The following is a 16,934-nucleotide window of genomic DNA, read 5'->3' on the forward strand; positions in this document are numbered from 1 at the left end:
GTACCTAGAATAGGCAAATGTATAGAAAAGGAATAGTTGTTACCAGGGGCTGAGGGGAGGGAAGAATGGGAAGTTATTGTTTGATGGGACAGAATTTCAGTTTGGGATAATGGAAAACTTCTAGAGAAGGGTAATGGTGAGATTGCACAACAGTGTAAATGTATTTAATTCTACTGAATTGTACTCTCAAAAAGGGTTAAAATGGTAAACTATATGTATATTTTACCAAAATAAAAAGTGGAGATAATAATTCCTACTATGTAGAACTGTTGCAAGTATTACATGAGATCAAATATCTATAAGAAGCCTTTGCAACCTCAAGTGCTACTATTATTATTATTATTATTATTATTAACCAGTAGCATTAAATTATAATCCAGTTGTTTTGGCTTTATCCAAGAACTCCCTAAAAATCATTATTTGGGGGAGGGCGTTAAAAATATCACATTACTCCCATTCCTCTGTGAACTCAAATAAGTGTTAGAGAGAGAAAAAAAATTAGCCTTATAACAAGTAGCCCACCTTGCTAGTATAATTTGAAGGATTTTTAAAAGGGTAAAATTATCTGTCCTACTGTCCTGAAACTACACCATGAACATTTGATTATTTTTCATTATTACCTATATAAATACCTATTAAAGAGCAGTTCATTAAAGAGGAGATCATTCACTTTTTAGTATGAGCTGCTTTCCCGCTAATTCTGGCTGAGAACACTAAGGCAGTGATTATCAAATCTTTTTTTTTTTTCTTCTTACAAGACAGAAACTTTTTTTTTCCAAATAAAATAGCTGACTTTGCAATCTCAATAAAATTGAGATTAAATTAATTAAATTGACCCAGAAGCTTGAAAAAGTAGGAACATTTTTTTTAAGGTTAAATCACTTGATATGCAGGGACTTCCCTGGTGGCGCAGTAGTTAAGAGTCTGCCTGCCAATGCAGGGGACACGGGTTCGAGCCCTGGTCCAGGAAGATCCCACATGCCGTGGAGCAGCTAAGCCCGCGAGCCACAACTACTGAGCCCGTGTGTCACAACCACGGAAGCCCGTGCACCTAGAGCCCATGCCCTGCAACAAGAGAAGCCACTGCAATGAGAAGCCTGCGCACCTCAACAAAGAGTAGCCCCCAGTCACCGCAACTAGAGAAAGACCGCACAGCAACGAAGACCCAAAGCAGCCAAAAATAAATAAATAAATTAATTAATTTAAAAAAATCACTTGATATGCATTTTGAAGTATTTATGGGGAGGTGTACGTATGACTGCAATCTATTTTGAAATGCATCAAAAAATAAGGTGGCTTGAAGGATGGATAGAAGGATAGGTAGATGGATAGATATGTGATTAAAAACAAATATAGTAAAATATTAATAGTAGAATCTAGGTAGTGGGTATACCAGTGATCACTGTTAAATTTTTTCAACTTTGCTGTATGTTAAAAATTTTCATAATAAAAATTGGGGGAAAAGTCAAATTACTATTAATACCCAATCACCACTCACATTCTTTTCATAAACATAAAAATAAAATATTTTTTTAAAATGTAAGACTTCCATACGCATTATAACTATCTATACTATAGTATCATGTTATTTGGATTATTGAATTATTGCGCATCTGAACTATGAGGATATGATGAGGAGGTGACACATGTACTGGGCCTTGAAGGATGAATAAGAGTTCAGCAGTTGGAGAATACCAGAAAAAGGACCTTTCCCACAGAGGAAACAGTGTGTGATTTAGTCAGGGATAGCCAGTATCCCAGGATGGCTGGGGCTTGTGGAATTGACACTGAGTTTTGCTGGCTTCACAGACTAAGTTTGAATTGCAGCTCTGACATCTCTAGCTATGTGGCCCAAACCTTTGTGAGCCTCAGTTTACCAAGTGTAGGATGAGGATGATAACATTTTCTTGCTAGGATTTTGTGAGGATTACTATATGTAGAGCACCTGGCCTAGCACTTATCCCAAGGTGAGCACTCAATAAACATTAGATACTACGGTTAAGAGCCTAGAAGGCAATCTGGGAGCTTGAGTACTACCCCAGTCGAGCTGGTCAGTTATCAGGAATCTATATCATTTCATTCCTCAGTTGCGCTCTTTCTCAAGGGAACCAGGGTCAGCTGGTTGGGTGGGAGTGATACATTTCTACTCTGGGCAATAAATCTCAGTTATCACCTATAACCCCTTCCATCCATAATCTCCCACAGACTCTGGGTGGTGTCTCCTCTGAATATCCCAAGGCTCACACATGGAAGGGAGAAGGTACTGCAGTTCCTCTGTCTTAGTTAACACCAGCTCCCTGTTTGCACAGAGGAACTCTGCCTTCCCTTTAACCTGACACTACCTTATCTTATTAGTGTAGTCCACAACATTTCCTTATTGACAAAGCCTTTTCACACACATTCTCTCATTCAGTCTTGTCACAACCCTGTGAGGTCAGCAAGGCAGCTGTTATCGTCAACCAGAGCCACCACAGGAGTGAAATGATCAGAGAGAACAAACCTATGATACTGAACAGAAACGACAAGTTTGAAACGAATGCGTTATTGGTTGGGTGCCTATTCACAGAGAGTATGTGTGTCTCTCTATACAAAGGAGACACCACCAGCCGTGTAAGAACAAGGTGTTATCACCCCCGTGGGAGCAGATTTGCATCTTTTAAGACCTGTGGCTAGATGCAGCCTGTGTCTATGGAACGGGACAGAGTGACTTGACTTCTGTTGGTTCTAAAGGGCTAACCTTGACCACACAGGGAAGCTGGTTGACTCATTTGTAGCCCCGAGGAGACGAAGTCAGCAGGGTAGCACACAGGCAGCGCTCCACACCCTGGCTGCCTGGTGTAGCTATAGGAAGAGCCCAAAGGAAGAAGAGCTGCTGTGGCCTCCAGCCTCCCTCCAGGTGGAGGCAGAGCCTCAACCTTTCCCAGATGAAGACTTTTCTCACAAGAGCCTTTGTGGAGCCTGGCTGACCAGGTGTGCTAGGCTCCGCGTAGGAAAAAGAGATCTGGATTTTAAACCGGTGCTTGGAAACCATTGCATTGCATTTCATTCTCTGTGGCACCTTGTCCATGTCACTTCATTTCTCTGGCCTGAGTGTTCTCACCTCCGAAATACTGGTGGATAGTCCCTTCAGAATGCTGCAGTTCTTCTCAAAAGGGTGGTCAGTTACAAAATTGGAATGAAAGTGCAGTTGCTAAGAGTCACGTGCCACAGAACTGTCCTTCCTCACATAAATTCTTAGGACCACATATTCAAGGAGCATTCCAACAAATTCAAATGACGCAACTCCTCATTTATTTGTCCAGGCTTAAAGGGGGATCCAAGTCCTGGAAGCAAATGCAAAGGGGCCCCAATAGTACAATAGGGAAAATACAAAACAGAATGTGTAGTATATTTGTTAAAAGAATATGCATGCATCTGCATGTGTGTAGAAAATACTTGAAAGGGTACATACATGTCAGCATCTCAACAGTGGGGAGAATTGCACCTGATATTTACTTTGTCCACATCTGTATCTTTGCTTCTTTGTATTTTCTAATTTGCCAGCCATCAACTTCAATTACTATATTAAGACAAGCTTTTAAAGAATAGAAACAATCTATTATTAGTTAAAAATTAAAATATACGTCATAATCAGAGCCTAATAAATATCACTGAACTAGAGAATTTCTTATAATTACTTAGAATTGAGATGATTGTGAGTGTGCTTAAAAGGATTATGTTTGGAGTCAATGGAAGAAAAAATATCACTGACTAATAACTAAAATAAGTTTTACTATAGACACTACTTTTACTTTTCAGAGTCCAGGGGTTTTAGATCTGGGGTTGCATATTCTTAGCCCAGCCCCTGGAAAGGTGGCTGCAAAGGTAAAGGAAGAGCCCAGGGTAAGGGGATACATGGAACAGGTTCAAAGCCTGGCTCTCATCTTGAGTACATCACTCAAATTCTTGGCCTCAATATCCTCTCCAGTAAAATGGGAATCATAATGCCTGTGTTGCAAGGTTATTACTGTATTAAGACAACTGTTATAACAAAGTTCAAAAAATAGTTTTTGTCATCATTATAGTATCCTCATCCCTGGAAAGCTGTCCACCTGCCTGTGCTTAAACACATCCGGGGTGGCAGCTCCCTGTTTTGTGAGCAGGTTCCTGACATCTTTCTGTGTTGAATATATTGCTACTGAAGCATTTTTAATTGCCACACATTATACCTATTGTATAGCTGTATCATAATGTATTTAGCCAATCCTTTCATTATTGGACTTTTAGATGATTTCCACCTTTTTATTATTATCACTGAATATTTGCTGTATTATCACTGAATACAGCAATGAATATTTCTGTAAAAATATTTTTACCTACACTGTAATTCCTAAGTATAAATCCCTAGAAGTGGAATTATTGTATAAAATAATGTTTTCAAGGTCTTTGATAAATCGTGTTAAATTGTCCTTCAGAGAAAGTGTGCCAATTTGCTTTCTCCTATCTGCAGGATATGAGACAATTTCGGGGAGGCACTCAAAAGCCGTTGTATTGCCTATATTTTAACAAATTCATTATTTTTTAAAACTTGAAGTATAGTTGATTAACTCTGTTGTGTTAGTTTCAGGTGTACAGCAAAATGATTCAGTTATACACATACCTATCTATCTATTCTTTTTCATGTTCTTTTCCATTATAGGTTATTACAAGATACTGAATACAGTTCCCTGTGCTATACAGTAGGTCCTTGTTGGCTATCTATTTTATATATAGTAGTGTGTGTTTGTTAATCCTAAACTCCTAATTTATCCCTCCCCCACCCTTTTCCTCTTATGGTAACCATACGTTTATTTTCTATGTGAGTCTATTTCTGTTAACAAATTCATTATTAAGAGAGGAAGCCAGAGAAGCAAATTATGAGGTCTGAATTCACACATCTCAGTTCTAAATGCTCTCTTGTTCCAATCCTAAATTTGCAAGTTCTTTTTTAATGAGTCAATATTCTTTGCAAAATATAGGAATGTTTGACCAAAAATACAACTGGTTCTTTACTTTTATAACTATTCTGCATTTTCTTTTACATGTAATTCCAAAATCAAAATTTAAAAATCTTTGGATGTGAAAGTACACATTTTGTACATTTCTCCAAAGAAGATATAGAAATGGCCAACACATGAAAACACATATGTTCATAAACACATGAAAAATGTGCAACATTACTAGTCATCAGGGAAATGCAAATCAAAGCAACAAAGAGATAGCACTTCACACCTGCTAGGATGGCTATAATAAAAACGACAGAAAATGACAAGCGTTGGTGAGGATGAGGAGAAATTGGAACTTTAGTAATGTTGCAGACATCACACCCTTTACCTCTAAATAATTCAGTGTGTATTTTGTAAGAACAAGGACAGTCTTACATAACCACAGTACAGTGATCAAAATCTGTAAATTAACATTGATATAATACTATCATTTCAAATGTTGTCTGTATTCAAATTTTACTAAGTACCGCAGAAAGGCCCCTATAGTATTTCGATCATTTGGTTAAGGAGGCATTTGCCAGTTTTTCCACTATAAAGCCGTTATTTTCGCCTTTGTAAAATTAACAAGTAACTTGTATTAATAAGATACTTTAAGACTATATTAATATCTTGTTTCCCAACAAATTTTCACTCTTTAGTTTTACTATCCCTTGTGATTCTTGCCTATAGGGTGCACTTTGAAAAATACATTCTTGCATTCAGATTTCAGCTACTTTCTCTAATTTTCAGGTAGCATCATAATGCTTGAATGTGCTCTTTTGAAATATGACGTTCTATTTTGTCTTTGTGTTCAAGCTTATTAAAGAGCACAAGTCCTGTTTTAGTTAGGTTCTTTTTGTTGCTAAGATGCAACTTTTGGGCCAGCCTATGGGGGTGGTGATGGTGGTGAGGTGCTATCATGAAAAACCATGGAGCTTGGAAATGGACCCAGCCATTTTCCAAGAACCACCAGGAACCAGAGAGGCAGCCTTGAGCCCACTCTCCCTGCCTCCTCTCCCAGCCTTCGCAGTCCACCCTCTCGTCATTCTTCCTAGGCCATCTTCTCTGATCTCTGCCCTCTGTTGACTATCTCATTCTTTTCTGTCTATATGCCTTGTCGTCTAGCTTCTGCTTTTGCTTCCTCATGGCAAATCCCTCAAAAATTCAACTCCACCTCCTCTCTCTGTGCCTCTTGGCTCCAATTTCCACTGCTAATTACCTAATTCTCTCCCTTGTCTCTCTGCACTGAGATCACTCATAGGGTGACGGCCACAAGTAAGGAGTGACCTCCCCTGGTCAGGTGCTTCCTGAAGGTTCTGTCAGCTTGGTGGAGGTCCAGGTAGTGGTGAGGTCATAAGCTTCTCCTGAGGGCTGCCCCTCCAGAGGGACTGTGGGTGTGGTGGACAGAGCAATTGACCTGGACAGTGGAAATTACAGTAGTACATCAACCGTGTTTCCTGAACCACAGTCAGGCCATGTGATCTAACACTTCTGTGCCCCTTTCAGGTGTGAGAGATGCTGTCTGGAAGCTCTAGTTTGAATGTCAAAATGTTAGAAGTTTCAGGATATTTTAAAGGTTTCTGTGTAATGCATTTTAAATTTAACAAATGTTTCCTGAGTACCTTTCTGAGAAGAAAGTTTGAAAAATGTACATTCCTGGAAATTTGGGGACCAAAGATTACCATAATCTCTCTCCCTTTAGGAACTCCAACATTTATTTTATTTTTCCCATTTTTTTTTTTAAAGGAACGTAGTTTATTTATTTTTATTTATCTATGGCTGTGTTGGGTCTTCGTTTCCGCGCGAGGGCCTTCTCCAGTTGCGGCAAGTGGGGGCCACTCCTCATCGCGGTGCGCGGGCCTCTCACTATCGCGGCCTCTCTTGTTGCGGAGCACAGGCTCCAGACGCGCAGGCTCAGTAATTGTGGCTCACGGGCCCAGCCGCTCCGCGGCATGTGGGATCCTCCCAGACCAGGGCTCGAACCCGTGTCCCCTGCATTGGCAGGCAGACTCCCAACCACTGCGCCACCAGGGAAGCCCCCATTATTTTTTAATTTTGAAAAATTTCAAATTTACAGGAAAGTTAAAAGAAAGTACAATGCTAAATTTGTCAGTTAGTAATAATTAGCTTTAATTCTCTCTCTCTCTCTTTGTCCTTCTCACTCTCTATCTTTGTTGAGCCATTTGAAAGAAGGTTACATAAATTGTAGACATCATGAAATTTCACCCCTAAATACTTCAGCATGCATTTCCTAACAATAAGGCATTTTTCTGCATAACCACAACATCATTATCATACCTAAGAAAATTAGCAATAATCTGGTAATATCATTTGTACATAATATCACCTAAAAAGACATCATTTAGTACACATGTAAATTTCCCCAGTTGTCTCAAATTTTTCTTTTAGAGATTTTTTAAAATCCAAAATCAACTCAAGGTACATGCATGGGATTTGGTTATTATGTTTCTTAGTCACTTGTAATCAGACTTCTCCCCTCCCCTGCCTTTCTTTGTTTTTCAAAACTGACTTTTTTTTGAAGAGTCCAAGCCAGCTGTCTTGTAGGACATCTTACAGTCTGGATCTTTCGTTATGACTGGTTCAGGGCAAACAATTTTTGGCAAGGGTACTACCGAGATGGGACTTTGTGTTTCCCAAGGCACCACACCTAGAGACTCAGGATGCAGGTGGCCTCATCATGGGAGATGCTAAGTATAACCATTCGGTGACAGTTGAGATCACACTTTTGTTTTTTTTTTTTGCTAAGAATCAGACACCAGAGCTGCTTGCCTGAGGCATTCAAATACTTCTTGGTAGCAGGAATTATTTGAAGTGGTCACAGACTGGGGTTTCTGTTCTTTATTATCTATTTTCTGTGGTCTGTGACCAGCTGCCCTTCCCTTTCTCCCAGGATCCCAAGTGGGATCTGCTCTTTTATTTTTAAACAAATGCGGACTCCCTTTCTGTGGAGTCCTCTACCTAGCACCCGTGGCTTTTGTGTTCAGCGATGTCACCATCACACGTTTACACTCCACACTTGTGCAAACTCTGCTTCTAGAGATTCTGCCCCTCATCCCCTCCCCCCTGCCCCGCCCACAACCAGTCTATAAATATTTGTTTCTAACACTGAGTGTTCTCCACTTTCACCTGCAAGACCTCTCTCTTTAAAGCTTTTTAAGCTTATCTGATTATTTTGCAGAGAAAATTCTCAGTTACATGCTAACGTATGGATAACACTCTTAGCACTTGCTAATAGCGCCATTAGCAAAGAGGTTGCAGTCCCAGCTCTGGAGGCAGCTGCTGTAGTAGTAGCAGCAGCTGGAGAAGGTGGGGAGGTGAGAGGGAGTGAGGAGGTGATGTTCAGGGTGCCCCCGAATACTAGAAACCCAGCATCCTTTCCTGAAAATGAATCAGAAAATACCAACAAAGCAAAACCAAAACTCAGGTCAGAGTTACTCCTTAGTATTCCCAAACTTTGAGTATGAGGATACCTTTTTATGGACAAAAATACCTGTAGATCAGCCCTTACCTGATGGTTGTGTTTTACTATCTACCGATAAAGACATTCCATGAAAACAGAAAGCTACTTGGAATGAATAACCCTTAAAAGAATAAGTTATATTTTATTAATACAGGAAAACCTACATCCATGTGAAAAAAAATAGTGTACATGTGTGTTTGTCAGAGGACCTGACAAAAACAGGGACACTGCTGCACTCCTGTATTTTGATTCTTGTGATGATAGGGACATGGAAATTTCAGGACTTCAAGAAACAAAGACAAGTCAAAAGTTTTCACTCATCCTTTCTTCCCCGTCCATTGCAGAAGCAAGTATCACCCACATGTGTGGCTCCTGGACGGGAGCCACTCCTTGTCCTGCACGTGACCATCTTCTTCCATCCAAGCAATCCTGAGCCCAGAACTGATGCAGTCATGGCGATGGATATGGAAGCACTGCCCCAGCTTACAGCCAAGCCACTGCTGGCAGGCTCAGGATGCTCCTTCCAAGAGGAGTGAATATTCCCATCCCCTTTCATTGTTTCACATGGCCCACGGGACCATCCAGTCAGTCTCCTTTTACCTTACTTGGCTCATTGAAGCAGGAGCTTCTCCCTATTGTTTTGTAGAAACAGGAAAAGCAAACAAGCATAATTTCTAAAACAAAGAGGAATTTTTGCAGCTGATACGCATTCTTCTTCCTCACTATTAGTGTCCTCTTGTTTCAGAATACAATCTTGGTGCGTGTTGTTTTATGAAATAAATTTGTTTTTACCATTCATTTATTATGACCATATCTGGAGAGAGAAAAGCCAGACAAAAAGCCAATTTTGTCTTTCTGCCTAAAAAAGGAACATTCTTTATAGACAAGGGATGGATGTGGGGTTGAATCACAGGTTTTCATGTTAACCAATTGGAAAGCATAGTATCAAGATGAATGGTTACAATAAGGGATGCCATTAAGCATTTGAGGTCCTAATATTTCAAGGACTTCTTAGAGAGGAAACAGGAAAGACATTTTGTGATGACACAAACAAAATAGTTAGAAGATAAAGAAAAAATATAAATGCAACACTAAGAGGGCCTCACTTTAACATGAGGTAGGATTTACAATCTTAACATCTTCAAGTCAGATGTGTTACAGACAGTACAGAGTCTTGTCTCCTGCCCACATCTGGGTCAATGGTGTCTTGTCCCTTTAAAACTCTTCACTAGTTAGAAGCTCACAGTCTCTGACTTTAGTCATATTCATGATAACTATGACTGGATAAAAGATACAGAGAGATTATAGAAATCGTTAGCTGAATAAATGAATATAGGATTTATAGATCTATATAAAAAAGAATGGGACTTAACTATTTTCTGCTTCCGCACTTGGAAAGAACTCTTCAACCTCGTTATCTGGTTTAGGAAGAACAGATACAAGCAGATTCTGTTAATGCCATCTGCTTCTCATGTCAGGATCTCAGGTCTTATATGGGTTACATTCCCAGTGGTCACCCAGACCAGGAGGAAACGTGGTACTTTTTCAGACCCTACTTGGAACATGGGTTGATTTGCAGTTCTTTTGTATTACTCTGTGGCTCCCACAGTGGTTCACAGCCCATGAAATAGGCACCCTTGATCCAAGCCCTTTTAAGTATAACAAGGGGAGGTTCCAGGTTACCCCGTTTAAATTGTTAATGTCATACTGTCATGTGTGCTCTCTATCATAATTGTTCTTCATTCACTTCCCTTTCTCCGCCAAAAATGTATCTAAGATGAGAAACATTTGGCTTAAAAAATGGATGTATTTTTCAGAAGATATCAGACAGATAGGAGTAAAGTGGGATGATTACTTTTTAAAAAGCACACTCAAGCGTAGACGCTCTCATACAGCTGGAGACACTGTTGAGTGGTCCTCACCCAGCTGAGGGTAAGTGTGGGTGGAGGGAAGCAGTCCTGTGCACACGGGAGAGGGTTCATGGGATTTTCCAATGAGACTTGGCATCCCAACTGTTTATCTTGTACTCTTCACCATGCCGTGGCTCTGAGGAGGGCTTCTGCAGCCACACAGCCCAGGAAGAGTGTTTCTCAACCTAAACGGTTATTATTTTGAAAGTCTCTTATTGCTTTTCAGAGGCATCACATACCTTTTTGTTTTGTATTGTTCCAAGCCCCTTCTCACTTACATCATTGTATCAGTCAGGCTCCAAACAGGAAACAGAAACGCACAGATTATTTAAAACAGAGGAAATTTAATGCAGGAAATTGGCTACACATGATGGAAGAGGCTGAGAAGCCAACCAGGGAACAGACAGTTAATCCAGAGATTAGCAACTTTGGGAAGCTGCCACCTCCCCTAGGTAGGGGGAGGATACCGGGAGGACTACAAGAGTCTGGGAGTCACCAGAAGAAACTCAAGGACTTCTCTGTCCCAGGCAGAGAAATACCATGGATTTTCTCCTCCTCCTACCTTCTAACTAACCTCCCAGTAGTGTTCCCCATTGACCAAACCAGCTGGAGGCCAGCTGACACCCAGAGCCTTCAGAAATCAGTCCCCGCAAACCAGAGCTGGGTGGGGCAGGGTAAACTATAGCTCTGAGGACAGACTGCTCTCAACCAGCATAGTCATCTGTTACTGGGATTAGCCTTTTTTTTTTTCTATTCAAATAAGTCTTTTCTGGAATTTATTAATGCAGAATTTGTAGTCCAACCTTCTCACGTAACTTTCACACATTTAGTTGGTATAATGACTTACTCATTCTTCTGCCAAATTATTCATTCTTTTCCCTTTTTTCTGTGGCTGTTAAATTACCTTGGAGATTACACATAGGAGTAACAATCACTCATCCAGCTCACTGGTGTTAAGAACTCATAAATAATAATTGTTATTAAGTACCTTCATAGTTGAAGCACTTACGTATATACTATTTGATTCTCATAAAAATTCTGAGTAGTTATTATTATCTCTGTTTTATAACAGGATTATCTGAGGCTCGGAGAATTTATGTGAATTGCTCAAGGACAAATAACAAATGCTGGAGCCAGAATTCAAATCCTGGTCTGTCTGGTTCCAAATCCCATAATTTTCTCATGCTGCCTCATGAGAGATGGAGTGCCCAGAGGGCACAGCAAGAGTCTTTCTGGGCTGGTTGACTGAGTTTAGGAGAAAGGAGAAAATATGCTTTAAATTTGCAAAAATTTTATTGTTGACCCAGAAATTAAAATTACACTCTGGGCATAACTGACACCAGACCCATCTAGCATTCCAGTCTGCACTCTTGCCCTGAACACATCTAAACTCAATATCAATATATAGGGTTGGCTGTTCTAAAAGGCTCAGTGTCACAGCAGCATGTACCATCCCAAGCCTGACAGAGGGGATGAAGGATGAAGGGAGTAAGTCCATGGTTCCCATCTTTCTGTCTCTCCTCAATTCAAACCCAGTGAAATTTGAATGTTGGACAAATAATGAATTTTTTTTAGTATAAGTATGTCCCAAATATTGCATGGGACATATTTACACTAAAAAGTTGTTTTTTGTTTATCTGACATTCCAACAGCATCTTGTAATTTGCTAAGTCCGGCAACCTTATCTCAAGGTGGGCAGTGATCCTACCGTGTGTGTGTGTGTGTGTGTGTGTGTGTGTGTGTGTGTGTGTGTGTATTGGGAGTTCACTGAGGACAGGAGCCCATATGGCCTTGTTTTTGCCATCTGTGCCCTGTACATGCCATGAGGTAATAATTCCTGCACAGGTGCAGAAGTAGAAGGAGAGCCTGGGATGGGGACTCCTAGTGTCTGGCAATTATGGCTGAATTCTGAATTGGAGGTTCCCTCTGTGGTAAGGAAAGCTGGCCTGACCTGAAGTGAAGGTTAAAGCTGACTTACCTGGTTTCACTTAGTTTTTCTGTTAGTCTTTCACTGGTGAGTATTCAAATCTGACCAGAAAGTTAAAATTAGCCTTAGAGATGTGTAAACTTATTCGAAGAAAGGGAAAGAGGAAGGGGCCCAAGATGGCTAGATGCGTCAGGCAGAAATGTCTGTGGGTCCCATGGAATATGTGAGGAGTTCATGTTAGCACTGGAACTGCTGGCCCAGGAGACAATTCGAGAGCAGACCCTGTGGTCCTTCCTGCGGTCCTTCCTGGGGGGATGTCAAGGAGAGGATGGGGCAGGCGAAATGCTGAGACCAGGCTCTTGCCTCTGATTCTGAGGAATGCAGAGCTAGGAGGGGATGCCACTGGGCTATAAACTCTCCCAACAAGAGGGTAGTCAATTCAACAGCACCTACTGGGAGACAAATTACCCTGGCTACTCATCCTAGAGCTCGGGGGGGGGGGGGGGGTTCTGGGGGCTACTTCCAGCCCTGCCACTAAGTCGATCTGGAACCTTGAATAAGCCCTTACTATCTGTGGCCTTTTTATCTCTGGCCCTGTAAAAATGTGGCGGTAGAGGGTATATTACATTTCCATTATGGTTCCTCTTAGTTCTAAAATTCTATTGGTCTATGTATAATTTTATGCCTTCTCATGACTCCAGTTGTGGGCTCACCGGCCAGGTAAGGGAGCGGGTAAGCACACTTCATCAATAACCCTTATTATATCTGAAGATTGTTTTTTCATTTTTCCCTCAGCTTTTTTCCTTATGCAGGCAAAATATCAAAATCCTTTTTTCAAAGGTCTCTATTCAAATGAGTTAATCAGTGAGGTCTACTCTTTTCTGAAAGCCTCATGTTGACACAGCAATTAGTAAGTAACTCTATGAGACCAGAGGCTACAATTAATGTTTCAATCCCAGTTCACTATTCATTCATTCAGCAAATATTTATTGAGCTCAGGTGATGCATGGCAGATCTGAGCTTTGAGAGGAACATTTCAAGAGAACTATGAAACATGGCAAACTCTAGGTGACCTGAGACCCAGTTCCTCAAATGATTTGCTTCTCTCTTCTGTTGCTGGACTCTTGGGAGTTTCAGGTTCAGCCACCTGCCCATCAAATGGTAGAGGCAAAATGAAAATGAGTTCTTGTTGACAGTTGAGTGAGAGGTTAAATGTGTTGGCTAAGTTGAGGTATTTGAATAATCTGTGGGTTTCCACCTCCCTGTAGCCGTGGGCCTCCAACAGCAGTCATACTGAGAACTGGCTCTTTCTCCCGGGAGCGCATAGCAGCCCTCTGGGATGTCCTTCTCTTACCCGCTTCTTCCTTGCCCTCTGTCCACAGTGCTGCACTTGAGATGGAGTTACTGCCCCTCTGGCTCTGCCTGGGTTTTCACTTCTTGACAGTGGAATGGAGGAATCGAAGTGGAATTGTCATGGCCACTTCCCAAGGGGGCTGTGAGTTGGTGAGTTTTCCTGGGCACTCCAAGTTGTCTGTTGCTCCTGTCCTGACGAGGTTGGGTCCATTTGGAAAGCTGATGGATTGTCAGTCAAGGAGGGGAGGGAAGGAATGAGTCTGAATCACTCTGTACCTACTTACCACGATGCCATGTGCAAGCTGCTCTTTAATCAAAGGTAAAGGTGATGCCTGGGAAAGGCCCTGCCCCACCTTTCTCATACCTGCTAAGGACAGGTGATCCCAGAGACAGGCCAAGGTCAGCCACCTGGAACAAGAACACCTTGTTAAGAATCTGGATGATGGAGCTCCACTAATGGTATCAGGATCTCTGGTGGGGGGGGGGGGCATATTAAAGTTGGAGAAGCTCTGCCTCAGAGTCTGTGTGTGAGCCCATAGCAAATGCTTAACCAGCTGTACTGAAGAGCACCCTGCCCACGCTGCCCACGCTGCCCTGCACAGCACCGTCCTTGACCACGCTCAGGCTTACAGCAATCCAGGGAGAGATACCTGAGCTTTTACGGTTCACCCTCTCCAGGGCTTTCAGCCTATATGTGGAAGCAGACTTGGCTCCTAATAACTGAGCACTCTCTAGAAACTTTCTCCTTTGCCTATAACTTAGTGGTATTAAAAGTTGAGAAACATACATTTAATGAATATTCCTTGAGCCGTGTTATATACTAGGCACTGGGAAGACAAATTGGATGTCAGGGTTAATAACATTCAAAAATGTTCTTAAAGCTGATGAATCTTAAAAACCCAGCTGGTGGTGGTTCTTGACCACTTTTAGTAACCTCTAACCACTGTGCTGAAGTAGACTCCGGTAAGGGGTAGGGGTTATGAGCCAGACCAGGTTTAAATCCCAGCCCCACCACTTACTAGCTGGTGACATTGGGCCAATCTGTGCTTCAGTCTCCTCATCTGTAAAATATGTAGGTAGTAATAGTACCAACCAATAATACCATAACACTGGGCTGCAATGATGACTAAATGAGTTAATGTATGTAAAGCACTCAGAACAGTGCCTTGTGTGTAGTAATTGCTATGTGTTTTATCTACTGTTATTATTGTTGTTAGTCTCTGCTATACAGACGTCCATTATTCCCTTACAGAGGCAATGAAAGATTAACTTCACAGTAGCTAATTCAGGAGTTACCAGGCATAGGAAGAGGAGGGAATAAAGCACGAGTTCTTTGACAGCTTGCAGGGTTCAGGCTAGACTCCCTGCCTGACCCTCTGCAGCCTGGTGGGCAGGAGTAGGGACTCGGCTACCAGTGAGATCAAAGAGTGGCTTTCCAGTGCTCTTTTTTTTTTTTTTAAAACAACAGCTCCTGTTTTTTAATTTTTATTTATGTATTTATTTATGGCTGTGTTGGGTCTTCGTTTCTGTGCTAGGGCTTTCCCTAGTTGCGGCAAGTGGGGGCCACTCTTCATCGCGGTGCGCGGGCCTCTCACTATCGCAGCCTCTCTTGTTGCGGAGCACAGGCTCCAGACGCGCAGGCTCAGTAATTGTGGCTCACGGGCCTAGTCGCTCCGCGGCATGTGGGATCTTCCCAGACCAGGGCTCGAACCCGGGTACCCTGCATTGGCAGGCAGATTCTCAACCACTGCGCCACCAGGGAAGCCCTCCAGTGCTCTTTTGAATTGAGGGTTGAGAGTTTGAAAGTCCAGCTACTCTCCAAAGCCCCTCCTTGCATTAGCCATGCAACATTATCATGAAGTGTATGTGGTAAGCTTTCTTGGGCTCTGATGGCCACGTGGACTTTTTGCAACACGTCAGTGGGGCTGCAAGAATTGCAGAGACATGTCCCCAGCAACTGCAGCAACTCTGGTGAAACAGGGTCTCACAGCTTGAGGAAAGCCCCTAACCACAGCATTCTCCAGTCCCCACGGGGGGAAGACCAACACTTACTCAAATAAAGAAATACATCTTGTTTCTGTATGGGGAGATTCAATTTTGTAAAGATGTCAGTTCTCCCCCAAATTTCTCTGTGATTATAATGCAATCCCAATCAAAACTCCAAAGACTTTTTTGGGGGGAGGGCAGGTGTAGAAGGAACTAGACAAATTCATTCTAACGTTCATCTGGAAATTAGATATAACTCAAATGCTCAACAATAGGAAATTAACTAATTAGAGCATGCTAACAATCGTTCTAGCAAACATTTATTAAGCATTTATGTGACAGGTTCTATGTTAAGTGCTTTACATAAACAATCACACTGAATCCTCAAAAAAAAAAAAACCCGGGAGAAAATTACAAGTATAATTTACATTTTACAGGTGGTGTAATGAAGGTCCCGACTGGTTAGGTACCAGCCCAAGCTCACCCATTTGATAAAAAGCAGAATCAAGATGGGCTGATCGTAGAGATCTGGCTCTTAGCCACTGCGCTATTCATGCAATGAACTAATATACAGTTGCCTAAAGGAATGTGATCACATTTATTTTTATTGCCAAGGCAATATATCTATCACATATTATTAATGGGGGAGGGGAGGAAGTCGATTACTGAATGGTTTGTAGAGTACAGTCTCATTTTAAAATGTTTTTTAATTTATTTTTTATTTTATTTTTTAAATTGAAGTATAGTTGATTTACAATGTTGTGTTAGTTTCAGGTATACAGCAAAATGATTCATATGTGTGTGTGTATATGTATATATATTCTTTTTCAGATTATTTTCCCGTATGGGTTATTACAAAATATTGAGTACAGTTCCCTGTGCTATACAGTAGGTCCTTGTTGGTTATCTATCTTATATACAGTAGTGTGTATATGTTAATCCCAAACTGCTGATTTATCCCTCCCTAATGGTAACCATAAGTTTGTTTTCTGTGTCTGTGGGTCGATTTATGTTTTGTATATAAGTTCATTTGTATCCTTTATTTTTTTTTTTTTAAAGATTCCACATAGAAGCAATATCATATGATATTTGTCTTTCTCTGTCTGGCTTACTTCACTTAGTATGATAATCTCTAGGTCCACCCATACTGCAAAGAAAAACTTTTTTAAGTTAGAGAATGTCTTTGGAAAAGAGTCCAGAGGAGATGTAACAAAAGGTTAACAACGTTTCTTTGAAGGAGAGGCTGAGGTTACTGAATAGTTTAATTTTCATTA

General features: G+C 41.2%; 1 protein-coding gene across 2 annotated transcripts in view; it reads left to right on the forward strand.

Annotated features, from left to right (window-relative positions):
* The window catches only part of NRROS (negative regulator of reactive oxygen species), a 38,064-nt gene that overhangs the window by 8,579 nt on the left and 12,551 nt on the right, over positions 1–16,934 (forward strand). The window contains exon 2 of one of the 2 annotated variants that reach the window (XM_082393231.1): positions 13,704–13,824. The exons of the other annotated variant lie outside the window; for it this stretch is intronic. Coding sequence (XP_082249357.1) covers positions 13,717–13,824 — 108 coding nt within the window. The 5' untranslated portion in view covers positions 13,704–13,716. The remainder of the gene's footprint in view (positions 1–13,703; positions 13,825–16,934) is intronic. 2 annotated transcript variants of the gene reach the window in all.

This window comes from Balaenoptera borealis (genome assembly GCF_965194805.1).
Source record: "Balaenoptera borealis genome assembly, chromosome: 5".
Lineage (NCBI taxonomy): Eukaryota > Metazoa > Chordata > Mammalia > Artiodactyla > Balaenopteridae > Balaenoptera > Balaenoptera borealis.